The 27,293-nt window shown below is 38.4% G+C and overlaps 1 protein-coding gene across 4 annotated transcripts in view; it reads right to left on the reverse strand.

Annotated features, from left to right (window-relative positions):
• adamts9 (ADAM metallopeptidase with thrombospondin type 1 motif, 9) overlaps window positions 1-18,447 on the reverse strand; it is a 30,422-nt gene extending 11,975 nt beyond the window's left edge. For 3 of the 4 annotated variants that reach the window (XM_056735458.1, XM_056735457.1, XM_056735459.1), the window contains exons 1-25: window positions 18,176-18,447; window positions 17,521-17,894; window positions 15,977-16,136; window positions 14,531-14,814; window positions 13,950-14,033; window positions 13,720-13,844; window positions 13,521-13,561; window positions 13,248-13,353; window positions 11,760-11,906; window positions 11,218-11,359; window positions 10,531-10,635; window positions 9,648-9,793; window positions 8,957-9,138; window positions 8,002-8,138; window positions 7,705-7,822; window positions 7,220-7,315; window positions 6,075-6,241; window positions 5,826-5,955; window positions 5,446-5,572; window positions 5,131-5,341; window positions 4,814-4,975; window positions 4,542-4,703; window positions 3,264-3,383; window positions 899-1,006; window positions 594-761 (exon numbers count right to left, since the gene is read on the reverse strand). In XM_056735458.1, coding sequence (XP_056591436.1) covers window positions 594-761; window positions 899-1,006; window positions 3,264-3,383; window positions 4,542-4,703; window positions 4,814-4,975; window positions 5,131-5,341; window positions 5,446-5,572; window positions 5,826-5,955; window positions 6,075-6,241; window positions 7,220-7,315; window positions 7,705-7,822; window positions 8,002-8,138; window positions 8,957-9,138; window positions 9,648-9,793; window positions 10,531-10,635; window positions 11,218-11,359; window positions 11,760-11,906; window positions 13,248-13,353; window positions 13,521-13,561; window positions 13,720-13,844; window positions 13,950-14,033; window positions 14,531-14,814; window positions 15,977-16,136; window positions 17,521-17,894; window positions 18,176-18,272 — 3,699 coding nt within the window. In that variant the 5' untranslated portion in view covers window positions 18,273-18,447. Of the gene's footprint in view, window positions 1-593; window positions 762-898; window positions 1,007-3,263; window positions 3,384-4,541; window positions 4,704-4,813; window positions 4,976-5,130; window positions 5,342-5,445; window positions 5,573-5,825; window positions 5,956-6,074; window positions 6,242-7,219; window positions 7,316-7,704; window positions 7,823-8,001; window positions 8,139-8,956; window positions 9,139-9,647; window positions 9,794-10,530; window positions 10,636-11,217; window positions 11,360-11,759; window positions 11,907-13,247; window positions 13,354-13,520; window positions 13,562-13,719; window positions 13,845-13,949; window positions 14,034-14,530; window positions 14,815-15,976; window positions 16,137-17,520; window positions 17,895-18,022; window positions 18,134-18,175 lie in introns of those variants that run through there. The other variant, XM_056735460.1, reaches the window with a different exon arrangement.
• Window positions 18,448-27,293: the final 8,846 nt, after the last annotated feature.

Here is a 27,293-nt window from a genome sequence, read left to right on the forward strand (position 1 = left end):
AATTAACATTCTGTCATCATTTCCTCACCCACAAGTTGTTCCAAATCTGTATAAATCTCTTTCTTCTGATGAACACAGAGAAATGCTTGTAACCAGACAGTTCTTACCAAACAGTTTCTACCATAGTAGAAAAATGTATTTATACATTTCTTTGTTCTATAGCTTTCCTGTAGCTCAGTGGTAAGAGCATAACGTTAACAATGCAAATTTGTGGGTTCGATCCCAGAGAATTGCACTTACCTAAGTATAAATGTATAGGTTGATGCAATGTAAGTCGCTATGGATAAAAGCGTCTGCCAAATGCATAAATGTAAATGTGAACACAAAATAATATATTTAGAAAAATGTATGAGAGCAAACAGTTCTGGGGCACAATTGACTACCATTGTCATTTTCACACTATGGTAGTCAATTGTGGCCAAGAAGTGTTTGGTTACAAGCATTCTTCCAAATATCTTTCTCTGTGTTCATCAGAACAAATAGATTTATTCTAATTTGTAACAACTCGAGAGTGAGTAAACGATGACAGAAATTGTTTTTCTGGGTGAACTGTCCCTTTAAGAGATCCGTTTTTAACAAAAATATGTTCTTACCGCAGTCCATTCCTGAACCTTCCACTGTCCACACGCCACTATGGAGCACACCTCTTTTGCCGGTGGTTTTGGAAGATGAGAGCAGGCTGATTCCTCTGCCACTCCACCCTGCTGGTCACGGCAACTGACGTACCGCATACGGCTTCCCTTTCCACAGGTTGCGCTACACTGTTGTAAAGAAAAACATTACACAGTGTGGATCACCAATGTGCACTGTGTAGAAAACAGAATCTAGCATGTTTTACTTATTTTTGTAATAACCATTTGCATATATTAATATACTATAACATCTATCAGTGATTTACCGGTGTCCATGATCCAAAGCGCCACTGTGTTTTAAGACCAGGATATGACATCGCTTTAGTCTCTGGGGCAACAGGATGTGTCACAGGGCACTGAGAAAGTTCACAGTCCTGTGGAAGGAAGTGAAGAAAGACAACCCATTTTCAGTAATGAAGATCTGTGACTCTAGAGGTGATGCCGTGAAAGCTTCATGGCTGGTGCCAGTGGGCCTGCTTTATGCTTGACTGGCTGGAATCACGTGGAGGCAAAGCGACTTGTTCTGGTTCACTGCGCCTTATGGCACACAGAGGATTTAAAACCAGGGGGCCTCTCGCTTAGTCCTGTCATATCCCTCCTTTAGGTTGTTGGTTCTCTCATACTCCATGCCTCTTAGCTTGCTGTCCTCTCTGTCTTGCGTTCAATAAACCCTTTTATAGCTAATATTACACAGCGATTGCTACTGAGGTCACCACTGGATCTGCAGTAATGTCGAATCTATATCCAATATTTATTAACCAAAGTTTAAGACATAAAGCAGTTGTGCTAGTTTTGGATCTCTAGTATCTCACATAATAAAATCACTTCAACTCCAATCAAAATTTCATGTCTAATCTTTTATTTATTTGGTAAGTAGCCGTGTAATAATGTTCAGACAGTCACTCATTAAGGGTAAACCCCTTCAGGGCGATACAAGACCCTTACAATTTGCCGTAATGACCGTCTAACTGTACATTATCCCTTACTTATTAAATTCCTTTCGCTCTCTCTATCTCCCCCTCCTTCGTTACATACACGCTCCTGGTCGGGGATCAACCCTGATGGTGGGAAAAAGGCTCATTCTTCCATTTCCATGTGAAAATGAAGCTCTATTAAACCAGCGCCCCAGGAAAGTTCATAAAATACTTTGTGAAACAAAGCGTTCAGCTATTTCGGCTCTGAAGAACAATTACACAGTGGGAAGGGGAGCGAAATGTAATTGTGCAGGTATGTGTACGTGTGAGGTAGATCTAGATTGTACAGCAAGGACGTAGTGTAAATGCTGTAGACACACACATACTGTAATATCTACACATGCAAATGTTTACATATATACACACAAACAGACCAAAATTAAAACATAATAGTGCCCCCCGTTGCGCTTGATACCTTATAAATGGTCTAATGATGTATGCTGGTGTGTGGTTTTGTTTCAAACAAAGCCTTATTGAATGCAGGTGCTAAAATGTTGGGTGGGAAACTTCCTTCCTGCCTCTTAGGCTGTACCTGAGCCTGCTTCTGTTCTTCTCTCTTTTCCCTTCTCGGCATGGAAGCATTCTTTTCCAAAACTACTTAGGCAACATCCACACAAAGCCAGAGCATTCCCTATCCGATATTTCTTTTTTCTTTTCACTGCGTCGTCTCAAGAAATATCTGTGTACACACGAAACCGCTAAACCGACTCAAAACGATGTAGCATAAACGGCAAATCAGTATGTGGCGCTGTAATTCTGCCACAGAGGTACATTAAAAACAGAGAAGACTTGGAGCATGCGCATAAACTTTTGGCAGTGGGTCATGACATCACCGTTTCAAAAAATATACGGATCAGCTGTACACACGAAAAGGCAACAGAGGTGTTTTTCAGATTTATCCGTCCTGGGACCTGGTTTCAAAACCCGTTTCAGGCTTGCAAAACAACGGATCCGTATGAACAAAATGCTGGTACGACACAAAATCTTTAAGTATTCAGCGAAACGCGTCTCCGTGTGGATGGGCTCTTAGTAAAATAAAACATGTCCAAGCCTAATGTATGAAAGCGTTTCAACTTTGTACACTATATTATTCATTCAATAACTTTTTCGATTGTGTTGTTGGCTTCATTTAAAAGGAGAGTTCCCCCAAAAGCGTAAAAATGATCTCATCATTTACCCTCTTGTCATTTCAAAACTGTATTATTAACTTTTTCTGCAGAACAAAAAATACGATATTTAATTAATTAATATATTAAATTGGTAACCGAACAACGGTGGAACCCCTTGACTTGCATTGGTTTTGTGTCCATAAAGTAGAAGTAAATAGGTACCGCTGTTGTTCAGTTAAGAACATTCTTCAAAAAATCGTCTTTTGTGTTCTGCAGAAGAAAGAAAGTCATACAGGTTTGAAATGATGAGAGTGTGAGTAAATAAGACATTTTTGGGTGAACTATCCCTTTAATAACCAGCTCTGTTTAATTTAAATCATGGCTTATTAAAATGGTCCAATTGACTCATACATCCCATTGTGTGCTCTAATGGTCAAAAGATCAAAATAGAGAGATCAAAAAGAGAGATAAAGAGAAAGGGATACAAAGGCTTTATTTGGGCATTTCCACATGAAGGAGGCTAAAAGATAATAGAGCACTGCTCTTACCTGGGTGTCTGTTGGACGCGTTGCTGCATTGCATTCCATGTCATCCATGACGGTTCCATACGAGCTAACCACACACTTAACAGCTCTCCTCTGATAACCCGGCCCGCACGTGCTGGTGCACTACAGTTACACATACAAAAGAAGGTCAGTTAGGGACCAGTTAGGTGTTCATCTGTCCCCTTTATTGTAATAAAGCAAAGTCTTATCCGAGTGGACACCTTAAGATTTCTTGCTATCTGCTGTTGGCTCGCTGGTATCAGCGCAGAACTGATGTTCATGGGCATCCTGAGACCTGCACCAGTAATTTGTCCACCTTTCTCTTATTTTTATATTTTATCTTCATCGTTGACTTGACTGAAACAAGGTCAAGCTTGTTTGGCAGCGTTTGCTAGAATGCACATGCTTCATTACAGCCCTCAAACATACATTAACATGATTGCTTAATCTATGCAACAGGAATGTCTAATCTCTGTCACACTTCAGGACTTAAAGACAGTTTGCGCACACAGATCATCTCAACTCTGTTATTCCCTTCTGGGGGATCTCTGAAGAAACGATTTGCTTTTTTGAAGACAGGAATAAATTGCTCAAGTGGACAGAAAGCACATTATCCTCAGATGGATGAAGACATACAGGTAGGTTGTGCTGGTTTTGGATGTGCTCCACACGAGCACAAAAGTAGCAAATATTTGTTTTCCAGCCATTAACATTACTGTTTAGTGGTCATGTTTATATACATATACTGTATATGGCTATGCATGCACAATCTCCTATATTAAATGCCACACGTGCCACTATATGGGAAATTATTTCACACATTTCTTGTGTCTACACTTAATCATTTTCCAGTAAAAAAAAATAATAACACAGAATATAATTTCGAAGCATGACTTTTTCCAGTAAACATGGTGGGTAGAGTAGTACAGTAGTCATGAGAGGGAAATAACTCACACATCATTTGACTTAACCTGCAACTTAATGTTTGGAACAGAGATGGCGATAGTGAGCATACTTTTAAAAGCTGTTTACCACATCGAACTCACCACCAAAACAGTTACAGCATTAGATGAAGAGTTTGTTTCCAAAATGAGATACCTCGGTTTTTAAATATTTTTCGAAGATTATGTTATCATGTTTTTTTTTTATTTCAAAACAAATCAAATGCAGTTTGATTAATAGTAATTAGTATGCACAAACTTTTTGAAAAAAAAAAACTTTTTGAAAAAATAAGAAAACGGAGTTCTCATTTCGGACTACTCTTGAAATATTTATACTCACAGGTCCCCAGGATCCCACTTGCCAGGATGCACATTCTTGCTGTTGGCAGGCCTGTACCGACTCTGGTTTGGAGGAATCACAGAAGCGGTCGTCCAAACGCTCCTCTCCAAACTGACACCATGTCGGGCGGTGCTTTTGGCCCTTGCCGCATGTCACCAAACACTGCCAAATGAATAACAAATTAGGATAAACACAAAACGACATCTCATTGTAGCCTTACAATGCCACCTGAGTTTTATTGTATTTGTCCCGATGTACTGATAGGTCTTCACCTCTGACCACTCTCCAGTTTTCCACTGAGGACACTGGAACTCATTACAGGGCTGGTCGGAGAGTTTATCTTGTGCGTTGCACTTGCTATCGTCGCCAGACTTTGCTGATTTTCCGCATACTGCATTTCTGAGGCGTGTTCCCCCTCCACAGCTCCTGGAGCACTAGATAATCAAAAACAAAAAATACTGACTGTCAGTTATTTGTCAGGTACATGAGGCCAGTCTTGTGTTGTCATTAAATGCGCTTTTCCATAACCGCCTCAATCAATTTGAGACCAAAGTCAAAATCTATTTGAGACAAACAAGGATTCCCGCACCTCTGACCAGGGGGAGTATTCCCATCCACCAGGGTTGCAGTCTCCATAGCAGGCCTCCTTATCATCAGGCTTGGGTCGGCTACTGCAGTAACGGTCATCAATCTTTTGGGTCTTTCCATCCAATCTGCTCTGTTTGGTGCAGTAAATGTCTAACCTCCGGAAGCCCGGTCCACATGTGGCTGTGCATTCTGTCTTGCGAGCAACATGCCACCTGTAAATAAAAATATAAGAAGGTCCAAGCAGAGGATGACACATAGTTTCTTGAAAGCAAAACAACACTAAATGTTTGTGACATTATGGACCGTGGGTTCGTACCTGAGTTCACAGTCTGTGTTGCAGGGCTCAGTGATCACAGATGGTTTAGGAGAGCCGTGACACCGTTGATCAGACACCATCACGCGATCCGACTCGCGAATGCACATGACTTTTCTCTTGCGCTCTCCTGATGCAAGCAGCATACAATACAAAAGAGAAAATAAAGCTCTGTGTTATAGAAATGTAAAACATCATTTTCATTCAAAAACATGAAAGAGAAAGAAAGAAAGACTGTCAAAGACTGTACAGTACATTTGTTTACACAGAACTGCCCTCAATAACCCTGACAGCATCATACGTCTGGTTCAAGTTTAACAAACTCTAAACTAACTTCTGGCAAACGTTTTACAAAAGCATTTTTCAGCTTCTCTCACACCCACCTTGGCACAGAAGACTGCACTCTTGCCAAGGGCCGTACACATCCCAGAAAAACTGCTGAGGTTTGTCCTCTATGGGAATGTTGTAGGAATACCTGACATCAGGGTTATACAGGTTACCTACAGATAGCACCTAGTTTAAAAAGAATAAAAAATCATGCTGTGAAACAAAAACGCTGTAAAGATAACAGACACAATAACTTCAATGTAAATTGCGATATTACAATGCATAACATACAACAGCGAAAATACCTGGACAACAATCTCTTCGTCTATGCGGTCAGTGCAGTTGATTCTCTCGATTACGTGGTCAGAGCCGCTGTACTCTATGACAGCATTTCCAACTTTGACTTCCCTTTTAAACATACTGACCACAAAATCTCCATTGAGTAAATATTCTTCACGGCTGTTGGACAAAGCTGCAGAAACAACAGGCATACTTTAATTCTCTATGCTGAGCTGAAAAAGTCTATTAGCAAAACATTTCAATCAAACAGATAATGCTTTAATGAAATATGCTTATGGGTATGCCACAGGATAAACAATTGGAGTAGCATCTATTTGTAGTACACAACAATCAATACAAAATCTGGGATTACTTATGAATAAAAAAATACATAATGATTTAGCAACAATTGGGGAAGATTAAGGAAATCAGTTAAAGTGAGAGTTCACCCAAAAGTGAACATTCTTTCATTATTTATTCACTCTCATGTAATTTCAAATTTTTATGACTTTCTCTCTTCTGCAGGATCACAAAAGAAGATGTGTTTGACTAAGATTGTGTTTCAGAGAAGAAAAACTCATATGCTGATTTTAAACAACACGAGGTTGAATAACTGACTTTTTTATTTTAGGGTAAACTATCCCTTCAAATAATACAATATTCTGCTTTCTTCATCCTTCACAGATTACATTACCTGTCCCCCACCCATCTCTCTACTGTAATTACATAAAAAAAAACTTTCCACAACTTCTACATTCTAGCCTTGGCTTTAAACACACACACAGTAGAAAAACAAACATACAGAACAAATTTACATTTTGGCATTTGGTAGATGCTTTTATCCAAAGCGACTTACATTGCTTTATCCTATACATTTTACATAGGTATTTGCAATCCCCTGGGATCGAACCCACAACCTTGCGTTGTTAACGCACTGCTCTTACCACTGAGCTACAGGATAGCTACAAATATACATAGGCTTGCAAAAATCTGATATTGGGTTTTCAGAGTTGAGTGCCATTAACTGTCATGCTATTCAAAGTCTTTCACACATGTTATGTATTGATACATTAGACATCAATTCAACAGGAAATAATTGTGCTCAATACAATTCGATTTAAATATAACATTTACAACTGCAAAATGGCGCAATAAGAAAAAATGGTCTTACCGAGGTAGTTGTCGTCTTCTGGTTTCCCTGAGTAACTGTGTTGTCTCACATCTATGTTAGTAGCACCACTGGGGATCCGCACCACAACATTGTAACCTGCACAAAAAGTGGATAAGTAATTATGTATTTATTTTTAACCGCATGTTATTTGTAAATCAACATTCTTGAAATTTTCCTTTTTGGCAGTGTTTTTAAGGCAAACTTTGAAATTGGAATTGAACCACATTTGAACTGTGCAGAACAGATCTTGAACAGACCTCATCTGAACTGTTTTGAGCTGCACTGTTCTGAGCAGGGCAGGAAACCTGTAGGAATGTATACTACATATGCTTTCCAATAATCAAAGTTATTTATAAACAATAAAAACTTTAGAACCTTCAGTTTATAAATGACAACTATGAATCAGGGAACAGATTTTGGCCACTGCCTCTAGTTACTACTTACTCTAGTTCTGATAGGCCGTAAGATCAAGCTGGGTCACCTACCATAAAGCACCACGTTGAATGTTCCTGCCACAGTTTTGCATGATGAGTTATCCCCACCACACACCCCACACTTATCTCTCCTGGCCTTGGAGTTTAACACGTGGTCACATCCTGCTTGCTGCAGAAACAGAGCAGAAAAGAGGAGTCTTTCAAACAGAAGAAGACAAAAGACATACTGCTTTAAAATAGCTTTCCAATGAACAGAAACATGGCTTCGATAAACGCATTAGGAAGATGCACTAAACAATGTATCGATTGATATAACATGCATTTTCACACATCACATAAAGCACTCACCCTACACAGGCCCTGCACACAAATATCGTTGGTGTCAGGCCCACATTGTGTTCCATCGATGACTCGCTCCCTGAGCTGGTAGTAAGCTGTGCTGCCTGCCACTCGACAGAACAGCTTACAGCGATCCTTCATTAGAACTACAGCACACAGAAGAAAAACTATTAATACACTTTAGCTGTCCATCACAACTTTTCACTTGTGTGACACCCAATTTTTATTTTAATTGAAATATTGTTTTAGGTAATTCGCTTTTTTTGAAGATTCAAAATGATTGGCTGTACTATGTCACCAATCATGAAGGAATTATTTTATATGGGTGAAACATAATAAAAGCAAATATGTACAGGTTAAACAAGATAATAGAAATTATTTGGCATATTCTAGTCCCTGACCCGAGTGACCATATGCTGCCAAAAGCCTTAGTTTCATTTTGTTTGTTGCCTAAGGCATTGGCTTTCAAACTTTGCCATGTGAAGGACCCCCAAATAAAATGAATCTTTTGTGAGGACCCCTTTCGAAATATATATACATCTATGTGTATTAACTCAATTATTTTTGTACTATAACTATTTTCATGACATCTTTGCAACTTTACAAACCCCAGTGAGCAAAATAAAGGCAACTGTAGAGATAAAATAAACAATTCTGTAAAGAATGCATGTAGCAAGAAAGAAGAGATAAACACTTAAAAATAAAAATGAACTCTTATAAAACCGATTTTCTGGGGACCCCCGTAAAATCTTTTGGAGGCCCCCTTGGGGTCTCAATTTAATACCGATAATAAGGTACGAGAGGTTAATATCATTTGGTTTTGGTCAAACCCTACAGACACTAAAATAATGACTGTAAGTGATATAAAATGCACAATATAAGACAGAGTTATTATGGGACTCATTCTGTTGCATTTGACACCCTGGACGTGTGAATTTCAACTGTTCTGCAGTAAATCACTCACTTCCGCTGTACTTTGGCACCCAGCGAACATTTGGAGGTAGACCATTGATGTTAAAGTGCCGGCCATCAAAGCTGGCACACTGCTCCTCCCTGAAGTCTCGTTTCTGCTTGGAGCACGGCTCAGAGTTGCAGGAACGGAATTTCATTCTGCGCCCAACACAGTACTTCCCCCCATGTCTGGGCCTAAATATAAACAAAAAAATGTCAAAAATGAAGCAAAAATGCTGCACCATGTGATACAATCACAGCCCGACAGAAAATATATGACATTTAATCTATAGTTGTTTGGTGCGGTGTTTTAGACCAATCACAGTAGCTTTCCTGGTGGGTGAGGCTAGCTAGCAAGACACCACAAAAATAGAAACCAAGCTGCTGGTTACGATAAAAACGTATTTTACTGCTTTTTTGTTGCTTTATTGTGCCTTGCTTGGGCTCCAATTCCCAAAAGCATCAGGAAACGCAGCCCTTGTTAGTATACAATATTAGGTCTTAAAACAGACAATACATTGAGAATCAATTCAGGCATTTTTATGTAATTTCTAGATCATTTAGAAAATATACTTCATGATGTATTGAATCATTTGAAATCGTTTCATAAAAATAAATCTTTACTCTTGTCATTTGTAAAGGTACATTAAGAAACCTGGTGCTAATTCACAGCCCAGTGAGGATGCTGTACTCAAAGCACTTACAAGGGTCGGTTGCAGTCGCGCACAGCGGTCTTGATTCCCCCTCCACAGGTCCTTGAGCATGTGCCAAAAGGACTCCACACCCCCCAGGCCCCATCCACAGGAACCGTTTCATGTTCTTTAGGAACACACAATCCATGTTTACAACGCTGAAGAGAAAGTAAACAGAGAATCAATCGAATTACAGTAGATTCAGTTTGTTAACAATTAAAAGCAATTATCTCAAAACGTATTTGACGTGTGACATGCTCACAAACCCTTTCAATGTATAAGCTTAACACTAGATGAATTTGGTGAAAATAAAGGAAGACTATCACTGTGGAGGAATTGAATTAGGTTGCTATTTGGGTGAAAAAATGTGTTTGAAGATAGACTGATGGATCTGCTTTTCATCTGCGTCCTAACTGAATGTCAAGATTCGAGAGAAAATAGCTTTTAGGGAGTCCTTTAAACAGATGCAATGAACTTACTAAGAACCAGTAACGTATAAGAGCGTGTGTGCTTATGACATTTAAGAGTTGTTGGTTCACAATTGGCCTAGGTTTGACTGTGACCTGGGTCCTTCATTCACCTACCCTATGAAATAAGATCTAAAAGGCTAAAAAGTACAATCAATGTGCAGCAAATACTGTACAAACCGCCACCCAAGGCTCCATTGAGGCTGTTGTTTCATAATTAAAGATTTAAGTGCTGCACTTATATCCTATTTTAACACTAAATCTCTCCCAACAAATAGCGGGATTTGTGCTGCACTTTGGTATCTAAGTAAAACAGACATTTTTAAATCCGGATTTTATTGTTTGTTAAAAAAACATACAGTTTATTTCCTAGCCGCAATAATTTGGCGGTTTAGCAAATGTTTAACTTCATTTTTGAAAGTACTTGCCTTTCCTGGAGAGCATTCTGTCCCGTCAGCCCATGGCATGTGTTGGGTCCGGCAGCCTCGCTGTACTCCTTCAGGACTCGTGCACCAGAGTCTCCGACACTGAGTCTGCATAACATCCAAACACTTTAATTTGAGCAGATGTCAAACACTCACTCTTACACAGTTTGGTAATGTTTAACATGCGTTGAATTTCTTAACAATGTCATTGAATCTATTTCTTTTTCACAATAACCTTTGTATATCCATATCCAAAAGTTAACCTGTAAACTATGTAAACCTGGGTGCACATTGTACAATTCTACCCATGCTGTGTCATCAGAATCAAATGTCAAGAATCTTAAAGGACGATCAATTCCCTTAAATCTTTACCTTTGACATAACTTTAGCAGTGCAGTGCGACTGTTTCTACCTCCAACAGAAGACAGTCAGCGCTACTTTAAACGGAAAAATCCCAAACTATATTTACAATGTGTACTGTGCTGTCTAACATAAATGTCTGTTGATGTCAGGCAGCGTGCCATAGCTTTTACCTAGGATCCCACAAGGATTATGTTGTACAGTCTGACAAGCAACCATCCACATGACCATAAAATGAGTACAGTGTGCGCTCGACTTGAAACTGCATATGATACACTGTAGAAGTTTAATGGACAGTATGTTGTGTAACATCCTTAGGGACTCTCTCACCATATATGGGCACACCTGGGTCCCAGGCCCAAATATCAGTTCACATTGTTTATTGACGCTGTATATCTGCCCGGGCAGCTGCTGGGACAAAGCGTATGGCCTGGAAACGGGCTCGTCGAGCAGGCACTCACCATACCCTGTGCTAGTGACACATGATAAACAAATGACTTTAAGGAAAACCAAACAAACAACAGATAAACAACAGAAACATTCTCAGGGGGTGACAATAGACTTTCTGTTCCAAAGAATAAAGTCATTTCCATCTTAATTAAAAGCGTTTAGAAGAGTAAGCAAATGCAGACGAACATCAACTAATCATTAAGTGGTGCTGACCCTGCCTGTCAAGGAGGGCTCGTTTGAGGCAACATCCTGGGGTCTGAATGACACCCTGTCACTTAAGGTTTACATTTACACATTTGAAGTTGCCTTTATTCCAAAAGTTTACAGTGCAACGAACGTGTTTGTTGAAGTTTGATGGAGTTTGTTGGATCAGTGTGAGTGAGAATTTAAAATGTTGGCAATTGTTGGATAGGTTTACATACTCGAGGAACTCTGTGATATATTTCCGACTACATTTGGACCACATCCAGGGATTGGTGTAGTAGTTGAGGGTGGGGGCCATCACATGTTGCTGGTTTTTAACTCCATCTTCCTTGCATTTGTTGCTGTCATCATGAGGCATGTTAAACCTGAGGGGAGAAGAGAAAACATGCAAATTTCTTCACATTTTTGAAATTGTATGATATAACCATTATGTGGGTCATTGGTCATTGCAAAACCCATAAACTAGCGAGGACAATAATAAGCACATGAGCAACAGAACCTATCCAATTTTGGGGCAGCTATAGGGGAGAGAGGTGGTACGCACAGCTTTGCACTATACAGCACCAGAACTAAATCCCCACTTGAGTACACAGTACTGATGTCACCACCTGCCACCGGATAAGACTGGAATTCAGAAACATTTTTTGTATGAACTGAGTACAATAAGGTCACTTAGAGGTCATCTGTATATGACTGTACATGCATTTGTTCTAACTTTGTTATGCCTACGCCAGATGAGAACGTTAGCTAAGATTAAGTTCTGGTAGAAATCTAGAGAAGTTCAGAATGAAGTCAAGTTTCGGCTCCACTTTACCTTATAAGTATCGTGAGATATACCAACTGTTTGTTCTACTCCTTGTAACCCACTTTTCAACAAACAACATGATCTGACTGCTGTGTGAGTCTCCAACACATAAACCACTTAACATCTGTACCTGCAACTGAGAGCTTCAGTCATTTCTGCTGAGATCAAAATGAAGACCTTGAGGATTCGTATATCAAGCACAGACACACTGTTATCAATTTAACAAAAGCCTATAACCTTGTAGAGGGTCGCTTGAAGAAGAAACTGTGTACAGCCAAATGTGCAGCTCAAAATACAGCTTAAAAATCTTTTGCTGTTGTTTTAACAGAGTCACAGAAGAGAAGCAGCGTCAAATGACCAATATTTAAGAACACCATTAATCCGGTGCGTAGATCCAAAAAACTTAAGGCCCAAAGGAAAAATAAAAATCTGCACACGGTTATATGCAGGGCTTACAACTCCTCAAAAAATATTTATCAGAGGCCTTAGAAACCAGTGAAAACAACAAATTCAAATCATAGACGTGAAACCCATGTTACGGTGTTAATGCAACCTTTTACTCATAACTTACATATACATTTAGTCATTTGGCAGACGCTTTTATCCAAAGCAACTTACAGTGCACTTATTACAGGGACAATCCCCCTGGAGCAACATGGAGTAAAGTGTCTTGCTCAAGGACACACTGGTGGTGGGTGCTGGGATCGAACCAGCAACCTTTGATTTACCAGTTTAGTGGTTTAACCCACTAGACCACCATCTACACACCATTCTAACTTGTTGTTGCGCTTGTCATCACATCACATGGCTAATCTCTGGCCATTACAAATATCATTAATTATGCAGAACTATGTAAATCAGCCTACAGAGTAAATACATAAATATTTTGGAGGATACTCACACGTGGCCGAGCTCATGAGCGACGGTGAAAGCCGTACTGAGACCGTTGTCCTCATTAATACTGCAACTTCTATAGGGATCACAAACTGTTCCCAGCTCAGCAAGACCTGAAACATTCATGAAGGCACAGAGTGATTATGGTAATACCTGAATATATAGCATTATTTAATGCCATCTCTTCCACCGAGATAATCTCTGACAGCAGTATAAGACAGATTTGCATGACGAGTAATAAAGCTCAGGATCTTGACCATCGCAGAGATAGATGAAGTACCTAAAGTGTCACACTTGTCCCGCGCTCGACAGATGTCCTGCCTAAAAAAAGCAATAGGACAGGCAAATGTAAACCCACACGGTACATGTAGAGCCATAGTTGCAACACTTAAGAAATTTCATTAAAAACATGTGCATGCAATAAGACCTGGTAAAAAAAAAAACAAGATCTAAAGCAGTCTATAAAAAAGCTCTTTTACCTTGTGATTAAGATGGCGGTGTCGTGGTGCGAGTGGTGGTTGTCTTCCGGGTGGTTCTGATTCTGTTGCCATATGCAGAAGTTTTTCAAAGTGGCTTGTGCATTAAAAGAAATAGCGGGTCCATCCTGCAAAGGAAATAAACACAAAAAAAGAAAACATAAAAATGCATACTGTACATCACTGTTCTCATTAGTTAAAAAACACTTGCATTAAATCACAAAAACACATACCTGCTCGTTCTTTATAATCACTAATTTCACAATAACAATGTTTATCAGGTTTCCAATGCTGGGATCTTTGTAGATAGAAGAAACCTGAACAAGAAAATACAAACAAATGGAAAGAATTTACAGAACTTCTAATAGACGCATTGTAGATGGTAAAGGGTCTCACTGTTAAATCAAATCTGTCTCAGAATTTGAGATTCAAGAGTTTGGTAGAAGTTTTTCTGGCGTTTTGGTTGAATTTAGACTCCAGACAGACGTTAATTTCTAATAAGTAGAGTTGAATTTGGCCTTGACCATTGAGAACTAGTATTTGCTGCCAGATCCTGCCAAGAATCCAGCTTTTCCCAAGATCAAAATATAGGTCACCTATCCTCCCATGAGATCCAAGTAAAAGCATTCAAAGCATGCCGTCTATGCGACATACCTGATGTTATTTGTTTTGTATTCAGATTCATCAAATCTGTCAGACCAATTCACTCCTGCAAGAGCAAAATATTTACTTACTAGTCCCCCCCACCAATTTCAGACCTGTAGGACAGGGGCCCATCAAAGCAGGGCAGTATTGTTAACTGGGCGGAACTTACGATAGACATCAGGGTAAGAATGTAGTGCTGTAGGTTGCTTCCATGATGTTCCACCATTTTGCTGTCTGCCACAACCATGACTTCAACAAAACGGGGGTAGGAGAGGAAACGCTTTGATCTCCTGTGTGGCTCGGAGTTACTGCTTTCATTAGCAGAGTGGTGCACGTTTTCTGTGGAGGGGGCAGAGAGGAGTCTGGAATTAAGGGTCTCCAAGTCGGACACCATGCTTGAGGATGATTTTCTCTTCAGATCGTCCCTGTGTCTGCTCTGTGGCTCTTTATGTCCTGCAATGAAAATGTTTTTTTATATATGGGGTAACTTACCATGTGAGTTCTAGCTTATAAATTATCTCAGAGGGCCAGTGGTTACCAGCTTGTGATTATGAATGGAAGCAACCAACAGCATGGTTTATTGTCAAATGTCGATTTAAAACATGAATTATATGGTCTCATAAATTCATAATTCATAATATTCATAAATTGTTCCAAATACCTTCTTTTGTGTTTAACAGAACAAAGAAATTAATAAAGGTTTGGAACAGTTTGAGGGTGAGTAAATGATGACAACATTTTAATTTTTGGGTGTACTATCCCTATAAATCTATTTTATCAGCAACATAAATGCAAAAAAATGAATAACACAGTAGTGTGCAAACCGCATCTTGCATGAAATCTACATTTATTTTTCTAACAAGTTTTTTCCAAACACACGAAGTTGGCATTACTCTACCACAATGCCGTTCACCACGTGGCTTTCATGATGAAACTTCCTTGAGTTTCCTTATCTTCAGGCCACAGGAAGTTCAAGAGTCAACAGGATTCTGTGGCAGTAAACTAAGATTGGAATGATAACAAGAATTTCCAAAATAATTTGTCCTTTTCCACGGACTTCTACTCAATGAAGATCATTTTAAAATAGGAAAGCAAAGGATGTAAAGAATACTATGAATAGTTCATTGAAAACTGTATATGGATATCAGTGATAGGCTGTTTTATTCCCGGGAGGTGAGAGGTGGAGCACAAACAAATGGTCAGAGGATATGTCTTATTAAGTCTTAATAAATGAGCAGTGAGCAATTTTATACATGCTTTTTGATTCTGTCACTACACTACAACTACACTTGAAGGATTTTTTTTCAGAAATGATGTTTTTTTATAATGCAATCCAATTTATATCAATTAAATTGCAGGTGGTTTGTTTTGATTTAAGACATAATAACTTAATAAAAATACAGCTTACTAAATTAATAAAACGCAATTAAAACATGATAATAAAAAACATTATTTTAGAACAATTTTTACCTCCTTTTGGCACCAAACTCTTCACTTGTCTAATGATGATGTTCACATATGGACTTGTAAATAATTGGCTCTCAATAATATTTACGATAAAACTTCTCCAAGAAGGTTAAAATATCCCCATGTTTTGGTGCATCAGCATGCTCACCTGAAGTTTCACATGCAGTCGACTCTTCTACAGTCTTCTTTAAGGCATTTTTTCTGTATACAATATGAGGTTTGGTGTGTTCTTCTTCATAATCTTCACCATTGTAGCTATGAAGGGGCTCCACAAAAAACTCCCCCTCAGGTGACCTGAAAGTGCCAAGCTAAAAAAAGGTTTACAATTATTGCACTGATGCATATAGAAACATTCCAAGTGTGATTTTAAATTGCCCATGCAAAATCCCCCTATGCTTTCATAAAGTGATAAAGTGATCAAATAAACATATATGTTGCGTACATATCAGTGTACTTGCCAATGACCTGTAATAAATGTTAAAGATAACTATCAGAACATTCTGCTAAACTTACAAACCCAAATGTTTTGACACCTGAATTTTGTAACTGCATGAATAAGCAAGGTGCACATGCCCCACTTATCTTCTGAAAGAAACATATTGAAGAGTTTTAAGTCCAGTTATTATAGCCTTTACAGCTTTAACTTTATACAAATTCTCCGTGAACAACGGAGCATGACAGACTACAAGCTGACTCGTGAGCAAAACAAGCTTCTCATAAAATATATATTGTCTTGAGTGATGCATATGTGCCATACATTCAGGTATTTAAATTCATAAACAGAAGTTTTGCTACAGGTAGGCCTACCTGTGGGGTGAGTGGCTATATAAATAGCAACCCAAAATTCATACCCTGGGAGACAAAACATTCTATAGCCTACAATGTATACAAACTGTTTGTTGTTTTGTATAAATATAGCATGCTCAATGACTAAATATAATATTGAAGTGAAACTTTATCTGTCAAAAGCACATGTCAGCAAGTGATATTTTAAGTTATTCACTGAACATTTTAGATCACATTTAGCTGTCACAACTGTTCATGAGCAGACTGGAATGCAAACACCAAATTAACCAAAAATCTGGAGTAAAGCAGGACTCCCTTCAAATATTTGTAATGAAAGCCTTCAGATCTCCTGACAGCACGCTTAAAACAGCTCTAACAGCGTTGAAACTGAGGTAAATACACTTATGACCTTATGCTTATGGAGCGTGGGATTTTTAATGGGAATTGTGCCAATATCCAATCACTCGACTACTTCATCTGTGAGAATTGAGAAACTGCAAGACATGCCGCGCACTCACGTTCCCTCAACAGATGACATCAGAATCCCCTATATGGAATACAGTTGACGTCATCACACTGATTGCAGCTTCTGGCTCTGACGCGTGTGCGTCACCGAGCTCATTTACTAAGCGCAATTGTATATGATGGCAGATACACCCTACTGTATTTGAGAAAATACTAAGTCGTCTGAAAACTGTTGCGCGTGTGCCCTAAAGCAACGTTACATAACTTGCACAGCACTTGTGTTAAAGTGCTTTTTTTTTTTTTTTAATGAACTAATATCAACTTTTCTAATGAAAAGTAGCATGCAGGATTTAAAAATAAAGTAAACTATACTCAGCAGCATTTAAAAGCTTCTTACATTCATTTCAGATCATTATAAAAAAATAATATTGGACTACTCACCAAACCGGAGCAGAGGCTGATCACTGCAGTGTGCTCCTGTCCAGAGTTCACATGTCCTTTGTAAAAGCAATGCTGATACTCGGTGTTGTCCTCTTCTCCTTCTGAATCATGACTTTCACTTGGTGCTCCCAGTATCGTGACAGCGTAAACTGGTGCAATAAATCCCGACTCGAGGTTAAGGTTAAGGAAGTAGTCCTGCCCAAACGCAGATATTTGATAATAGACATGCGGCGAGGCCCAATGATGGGAGATGTTGCTGGTTATTGGGTCGATACTCCGCTTTCGCCTTTTGAAGTGCACGCCCGTTGGCAATATGTCACCGGCTTCATTCACTCTCGCCGGAGTAACAATCTCATACGCGCCAAACCCCTTAGCTGTGGAGGAGAATGCAAATGCAATAACATTAAGGTTATTTATGGTCATGTTCAATTTATATTGCAATAACAATCTAACAGCGTCTTTTCTTTTGCTAATGCACAACAAAATGAAACACAAATCAGACCTTTTTCACTTAACATGGACTCTAAAACATCACACGTCAAAGTTACTTGTTGAATGTCTTTCGGAGAGAGCGCTTGTGCTCACCCAGCAAGAAAAAGTCATTCATTCTCTGCGCTTCTACGTTAAGATTGGAAAGATGTCAAAGTGCTCGTACCTTTCTCTAATCCTCGCGGTCTGCCTGCGGAAGCTAGTGCATTCATGAAATAAGAGAGTGACACTAAAAAGCTTAGACCCCAGAACAATAAAACCATGATTGTCCACGTTCAAAAGAATGAATGCATGCAAGCCCGAATACAATTCCTCGGTCCCGCGCTCAGCTGCGCTATCCGTGCGGTTGCCACATTCAAAGCGTTCTGCTCTACTTTATAGAAGTGACTTCCATGTCGCTAACAGAAGTTCGGTGAGGGCGGGTTGTCGGAACTCTTAGTTTGCATGGATAATGCAAGAAAGGGGGTCGATACAACTGTGGTGGTCTTCAGTTTTCTGATTACATTAGTCGAGACTTGGGCGTACTCTAAGAGAAAGCCACTCCTGCCATTTGGGTCGTTGATGCAGCGTGCAAACTTCATGAATCAATGAATATGTTACATTGCCTTTAGGAAAATGGATTTAATATAGATACACTATAAGAAACTATGATAAAAAAAAACAATGGAACATGGTAGGTTATATTAAAACATGGTATATTTTGGATTTCATATGTGGTTGCCTGATTTACAAATTATTTGACTGTTTGAAAAATGTTTTTAACACTAAAGCAGACAGCTTTAAGTTATTTACTCTATGTAATAAAATGCATGCTTCTACATTAAAGAGTAAGGGACATTTTAACCTAAATAGCCTAAAGTCGATCATTTTTAGTTTGAATACAAGGAATTTAATGTCCAAGGTTTTCTCTACAGTCATTTTTTTTAGTCTGCCAAAACTAATGTTATTCCAAAATAAAATGTGTTTGTCCAAAAATGAAGTATGTGTTTGCTTTTCCATTGCCAGCTGTTTTTATCCCTTGCAACAATGTTTTTTTGTCTTTTTGCCGAGCAAATATGACCATGCAGGTGCACATTAAACAGTCACCTAATTGAAAATGCCCTCAACAACTTCCAATCTATGATCACTGAATAAACCAAGATCTACTTTTTTGTTTGTCAGCTCTACATACAATACACCACAGATATTTAAAGTCTTCATTGACAGCAGTTTATATTAGAAAATAGTCATAACCCCAGTGTTTCTATATATTGTTAAACAACCATGTTTGCACTAACCCCACCTTTCACATGTACTTTGATCTCACATGCTGAAATTATTATTTCAATAATTACCAATTATTTTCAACAAAAATGGTTGTGAACTTTGTTCTTTTATACTGTGTTTGCTATGACTATCTTTCATGTGTCATTGTGCATGTTTAGATGGTCTTGAAAGCATGGATAAGGTTCATACAAACACTGTGTGTACACTTAAAACATCATAGATGATACACAGTGCTCTTTCTATTCAAGAACACTTGTATGTACCGTTTCTACTCTTACATAAGTGCAAGAGTCATAGATTTGACCCAAACCAAAAAGGCATGTTTTAGGTTTAAATAAAAATAACAAATTCTCTTTGATTTTCTTTTGTGGTGAAGATGATGTGAATCAAAGATGTGAATCAGACTTCTGGAGTTGGAGGCCAAAGTATGAATGAGGGAGAGAGAAACTGACCAGCGTGTTCATATTGTGAAGGATGACTTCCAGTTAGAGTAAACTTTACTTCCTCTTGCCTTTGATGAGGAGATAGGAAATAGAAAGCTTGAATGGATGCTGAATGTTGGCCCTAATTTTCAAAGCGGGATGAGTCTTTAATTGTCCCTGCAAAAAACAACAACAGTGAACCGGAGTATCTGTGTTCTGGATCGCTTTTTCTTCATCTATTGGGCCAATGTCTGCTGCTAACCTTCAAAGAGAGATTACCTTCACTGACACAGATGTTTACACAGATGTTTACATTCACTGATGCTGATTTGCGAGCCTTCGCATGATCAAACAGTGTGGACAGTGATATTTTTAGTTTAGATGCTATTTAATACATTTACATTTACTAGGTTTATTTCCTGGCAATTGAACAGGACTCAGTTTTTTGCTATATGCTATATCCTCTATTTGCATCATTTTATCTAAATTCATTGTATTGCCCACGTCAGATAAAACGTCAATGAAATGTCTTTAGGATACAGCAACACAGTGTATTTTTTATGCTAGATATATATTTGTTTCATATGTAAACATAACAGTTAGGTCATAGCCTCCTGCTACAGTGGTTTCTAGATTCTTCTCTTTTTTTTTCAAAAGGGATTGATTCTTGGTGCAGAAATATACCTCATTATCATACACATTAGTTGCTTTTTTGTGCAAGACTAAATGTAATAACCCTCTCCTTGGAATTGCTGAATCTTGTATTATCTTGAGGTAAAAAGTGTGTGCGTGCCTGTGTGGTTTATTTTAATACCAAGCTTTTAAATATCAAATGCCTGGGCAGGCGGTGGGTCAAAGTGCTGATGGAGCTAAACTGAACATTAGATACAGCTCTGGAGACTCTCCAAGATCTAGAGCAGCTGCTTGGGGTCTTTTCCAAATCCAAGCACTACCCCAAATTTGAACCGCTCAATGGAATGGCAACATTACCGCTCAGGTCAAGCAGGGATCCATCAAGATGTGCAAACAGAGATTTGACACGAGACACATAAACTGATGAAACTTGTAAAGATTGGATATATGACCTTCAAATGAGCCTCTGCCACATTGTTGAAGGACACGTAACAAAGCCCATCTGGGTTCCTAAAACGTTCCTGCTTGTCTTTTGTTTAGATCTTCAGCACAAATGGCTAGACTGAATCACTCTGCCCGTGTGGAGCTTGAGGGGTGGTATCCGTGCTGCAATGCTAACACTAGCAAGCACTCGGAAAAACGATTTGAGATTGAGCGTCCAGATGGAGTTAGACAAATTACTCCAACTTGACGATAATAAAAAGTGACAGGGGTTTAGGAAAAATGGTTACATTGTTGATCTGCACCTTTACGGCATTGGATTACGCCTGCTCTTTTCGTCTCCCCACATATCTTACCGTGTCAAATATAAGGACAACATAGTGACCTAATCACTCTCAGCTGTGAGTGAAATTGAACGATAACTCAATGCCAAGACTGCTTTAGCCTGCACGCTGATATAAAGCAGCTGAGCAGGCCACAGTGATGGGAAAATTAATAAGACCCACAGCATTATCACTTATCATATCATGCGAAGAAATTGTGTAGGCCTAGACTATTCTTTTAGATACACTTCTTGTTTTACATTCTCTGTACCAAACATGTAATATCAGAGATAGTTCTCTTGTACTTGTCACTGATATAGAGGCATTGGATGACATAATGCACAATTTTGTAACATACTGAATTTAATGTCCCCCCTTTTCATATCAACACAACAGTGCAGTTCGTTTTTTTTATTTCCTTTTGGTCCACACAGGCCAATTCATATCTTACTGTAAGCGGTCATGCAAACAAACTGAAACCATTTCTTTATTTTGGGATCTGAAAAGCCAATCAGATTATGCTTTTCCACCCAGAAAACTACACATTTATTTAAAGGAACATTTCACACGAAATTGAAAATCATCCATTGTTCGCTTGTTCAGATACCCAAATTTTCATTTGCGTGTCAACTGTCCCTTTAATTGTGTTTTTGACACCTTTCAAAGAATTCCTCAAATATTCTACTGATGACAAAACTTTCATTTGTGGATGAAATTAACAAGCTTTTCTGCCAAAAAGTAGATATGTAATATGTAAAGAGCTTAAGAAACGTTTCAGAACACCGCACATGCTGTACATCTTTACATCAAAGCCATGTGTCGGACTTTGTCAAAATACGCTTTCTCTCTCCATATGCAGTGGCCTGGTCTTTTGTCATATCATATGTAGCTAAGCATTCTGGGTCACAAACTCCATTCTCTGGTTGTCACTGGGATGAGAATGGCCGGGCCAGAGTCCTGCTGACAGGAGCTTGGAGAGCTGGGGCTTACTGTGACTTCAGCTGCTCGATGTCTGACAGGATCGCAGCGGTGCGCGCTGGGGCCCCCGCAGGAGGAAACCGGTGGCCCAATTTACCTCCACACTCCTGTGCGACTATCAGCCTTCACTGCAAAAGAAGGAGGGGGGTAAAAAACGATGAAAGAGGGAGAGACATTCTGGGTGAAATTCTTAACATTTATTACAAAATCTCTTAAATGTTTGATCAATGTCACATGAAGTAACTTGGCTGAGCTACAGGAGATTTGTGAGGGAATTCCTTATAGTGGAATGAAAGCAGGTCACTGATGGGGACCAAGGGTTATCATTCATTTCAAACAGCATTAACTGTGACTTGTTCAGTCTGTGAATAAGTAGATTAGTCACCTTTTGTGAAACCGTGCAGAAGCAGTGCTTCTAATGACTGTGTCTGGATGCCTTTCAGGCCAAAATTGTTACATGTCACACGACACTACAATTAAAAAGAAACAGTCAGACAAACTAGGGAGAAATGCATAAATCTTAATTGCAATGTGGTTAAGCTCATGGCATTTTCTGAATGCTTTTTTTATTCAACTTGTCTCATGTGTCACTCGGCAGAAATTGATGTTACATCACAATATATTACTGTATTTAACTTTTTCTCTTGTACTTAGTTGGGAAGACCACTAAAGCAAAGGACTTTGGTTTTGGTAACATTCTCCACAAGTGGACTTTATAAGGATCTGTTCATGTGATCAACATTATAAAAGTGTGTCTAGAAGGAAAAATCTGCAAAGTTGCCTAAAGTCTGCACATAAACGAAACTAGTAATGTTAAAAACACATAACTAGCATGGAGTCTCTCTCTCCTTCTAGCAGCAATGACATTCTGCCCACAGTCTCTTGTATTAGGTGTTAGCTGTGAACTATGGCCAGAGAGGTACAGGAAATATCATATATCAGCAGTCTGAAATTCCTCGAAATGCCCCGAAACGCTCATTCCTCAGTACAAGGCAAGTGGGGTACAACATCCGGAATGGCATTTTATTACTCAGCAAATCCTTCTATTGAGCCAAAGACATAACAATTTGAAATTCTAGCTTACCTGTTTTAATAGTGCAAGCTAGGTATAAGAACATGCTGCTCTGATGAAGTACACACATAGAGATAAACATATATTAACTATACAGGCAAACAACTCTACGCTTTTAAAACCACAGAAGTAATCATACAAACAGAATATTTTCAGAATAACAGTAACAACGTCTTGGAAGTGAGTTTAAGAACATTTTATTTTGAAAACAGGTCATTTGAGTGTGCTAAAATATCGGAAACAGAGCAATCTGTGAAGTTCATATACCAAAGGTCTGCATGCTGTGTGAGTCAACGGCGGTGGGCAGAAGTTTAGAAATTGGCACGCTGCAAAAACTGACACAATATCGTTTATTGTTTCATCCCAGACAAATAAAAGACTATGAGTTCAAGGCCAGCAGGACTTACTGCCCAAGTCTGTTTCTCACATTTTCAAACTCATTCCAGTCTCAACAATGCTCTTTGCTGTGCTACAGAGTCACGTTGAAATCTAAGACCATCCTGGTGCTGAGCTGCAACATTTTTGTCTTTTTTAGATACAAAATGTTCAAGGATGCTACACTCACAAAACCGTAACAAAATTGATTCAGGACCAGGAATTGCATGAAGAGGATCAGAGAACTGAAGAGAATCAATTCCTTTTTCTTAAATATTGAAGAAATGTTTGTTAGATCAAGTATAGGAACATTTATTATTTACTACTCAAAGAATCGATGCCAGTGTTATGTACAGGACACTGAATTATGAATTATAGGTTGCATTCATGTGTTTACATGCCTACTCATTATTAGACTTTGCATCTGTTCTGTGAAAATAGTTTGGGACAGGTAATTATCAATGAACGGGCAAAGCAAAAATCCACAAACAATGTTCTTCTAATGAGGCTTAGAAACTTGGCATTAAATCAAAGAACAAGTTGCTGACTCCATAATCAGATGACTCAACTTAAAAAAATAATTCTTATACAATTTTTAAGTAATGTTATGCTGATGCTGTATGTTGCAAGTTTAAAAAAAAATCTTAAAGTGAAGGCAGATTCTCTGTCCGCATGTGTTTTTCCCAAAATTTTCAACACACCATATTTACTCAGTCTGTAAGGCTTATATTTTATTTTAGCTTTTACAAGGGTGCACTGATGTTTCCTCTTTGTAGTGTGCACACCAAACACTGTGCCAAATCCCTTTTGGGCTTGTGGTTTTCCTGAGACCATCCATATGTACAATCTATGCAATGGACTCCAAAAGAAAACAATGAAATAATGTAAATTTGAGTTTGAGTGATGTTTCATCTTCAATTAATTCATTATTCTACACATCAATCTTGGTACATTACACACAATCATGGTGTGCTTTCCTTTAAAGATCCAGTGTGGTCCATCTTTTGTTTACGACACTTTCATTTTTGCAATTTGACATGTCTAATACATGCATGGGCAACTTATAACACACCAAAGACACAGAAAAACATGTTTTCACGCCGTATGACCTATGAATCAGTCTACTTCTTGAGTTATCACCTAGAGATTTGTTTTTAACTAATTAACAGTAACACCCATGTTGGATTTGTCCTCATAATTCAAAGTCATTATGTTTATATTAGCCTAAATTTATATTATAGATTATTATTTTTGATTAGACCTTGCATGCATTTTTTTTATCAAAAGGTTTATAAGGTCAAGAAAAATATTTTACTCCTTTAAATATTTGAATGGTAGTGTAATTTGAGGTGAGATCTGTAAAGAAGAGTGATAGCAGAAAGTGAAAAGATCCTCCTGAAACTGTTGCATAAGAAATCTCTATTTCTCTCATCTACCCTAATGACCTACTTATCTCTGTTAGAAGGAGGGGACGGAAAACGAGAGGAGCGGCGACATCAGCGGAAGCTACTGTAACTGATAAAGAAACATGAAAAAGGAAATGCTCTGTTTTATTACACACTGCTATCAAAGCTACGCAAAGGAAGCTGTAGGATCTAATGGTAGCGGTCTCTGGTTTAGAAGAGTGCTCTTGATTCTCTGCTTGCTTAATGTCACACACTGCCTGTAAATACCAGTCAATAGAGGCCATGACAATAAATATATTAAGAAAATCTGATGAACAACTATGTGGTTTATAACCACTATTCAAACCACCACTCAGTTTGCAGCTTCATTTCTTTTTACATAGAGGGCACATCTTTTACTCTACTTAACATTTACATCTGTCAGAAGATTGGTACAATAAAGGAATATTTTACCAAAAATTAAAATTCAGTCATCATTTTATCACCTTCAAGTTGTTCCAAATATGTATACATGTCTTTGTTCTGATGAACACAGAGAAATATATTTGGAATAACGCTTATAACCAAACTGTTTTTGACCCTCATTAACTGCCACAGTAGGAAAAATACAATGGTAGTCAAAAGTGCCCCAGAGCTGTTTGCTGTACCACATTCTTCAAAATTAAATGATAAAAATAATGGAAAAATTTATTTTTCCTACTATGGGAGTCAATGGGGGGCAAGATCTGTTTGTTATAACCATTCTTCAAATTATCTTTATCTGTGTTCAGCAGAACAAAGACATTTATATTTCGAACTACTTGTAGATAAATAAAACATGACAGAATTTTTGTGAAGTATCCCTTTGAAGGAACAATGCGTAATGAACCATTATGTTTCTAATACCTAAGAAAAAGCTGTTTATATCTACACACAGAGGCCCTACATACATTAAATTCGCCGCCATGTTTTGTACAGCAGCTCTAAATTGACAAACAACTCTAAAACGCCTGTTTCCTCTCCCCTGCGGTATAGTGGTGAAACGGATCATACTCTTTATTCATCATTGAGTTAGAGAGTAAAACGCGCTCTCTCTACAGTTATAGCGCCAACGCGCTCTCGCTCTCTCTCAAGTATCTGGACGAGTACAATATTAAAACGGCCCTTTTGATCTCTTCCCTCCTTCAACATGAGAACAAAATCTTTTTGTACTGTGGTGGCCACCGTCGTGTTTGGACTGAGCGATTTGTGGCAAATATATAAATCAACCCTAATGGCCACAGTTAAACAAGAACAACGCCTTTAAGAACCTTTGCATAACACATTCCTGATATTTTAGTTATTTTTTTTTAAAGTCCATGTAGCTGACTGCACACGATAAGAGCACTTCTGGAATGCTACCTGATTTGCTGTTTGCATGCTGTGAATAAAACAGTAATGATTTTTTGCTTTAAACTCTGCTTTCCCATTTCCCACCATGCCCATCAAGAGCCCTCCACGTAAAATGTTTGGTTTTGGTTCCAAAATTACAAACCCCATCATTTTGTTATTCTAAATTGAGAATTTATTGGAAAACCACAGCAAAACAATCCCAGTTGAAAAATGCAGCCTGAAATGTCTTTCCCACATATTCCTGCCGCATTCTTAAAACAATAGGATAGAAAATTTCAGATAATTACAATATTTTATTTTAAATTTCACAACACGAGCCATTAACATCTTCAGTTTGGAGTAGAATGAAAACTCAACAGAGAGCATATAAGATTAAAGATCTTAGAGGATGAAAGAATATAGATGTAGCTAACACCAGAACTCAGAATACATGTTTAAAAACATCAGTTCGATAGAGCCCAGCGTTATAAAAGTATAGTATGATGTCCACATAGTTCTCCTTAGTTCTCCATAGTCTACTTATCATTCAGAATCAAGACTCACCATTATCATTTATGTTTAGAGTGTACAGATTCATGTACAGATTGGTGTAGCTCAGATATGGGTGGGATGAGAAACCCTTAAGGGACTTTGACTCCCACCCTCCCATCCTGGCAAATAAATGAGAATCTAATGGGAGATTACATCTAACAATTCTCTCTTCAACCAAGATCAAGCTCCAAACTTTACCTCTTCTTTCTTGTCTGGTGACATCATCTTTTGACTAAAGTAAATATTGAGACCCTGTTGGAATCACAGATGTGCAACTTAACTTGTATATTATTCCTTTACATTTCAAGACCGAGCATTTTTACGTTAATGGAAATATCCCAAGTGAACATTTATGAATAGATGGTTTGAAAAATGACCCTTGTGGTTTGTTTCAATAAAAATGCTAAATTAAAACATTTCTGAGAAATCATGTTTTTTTAAGTTGTCTGGCCTTATACTGTAGTCA

The sequence above is a fragment of the Triplophysa dalaica genome, chromosome 21 (genome assembly GCF_015846415.1).
Source record: "Triplophysa dalaica isolate WHDGS20190420 chromosome 21, ASM1584641v1, whole genome shotgun sequence".
NCBI lineage: Eukaryota > Metazoa > Chordata > Actinopteri > Cypriniformes > Nemacheilidae > Triplophysa > Triplophysa dalaica.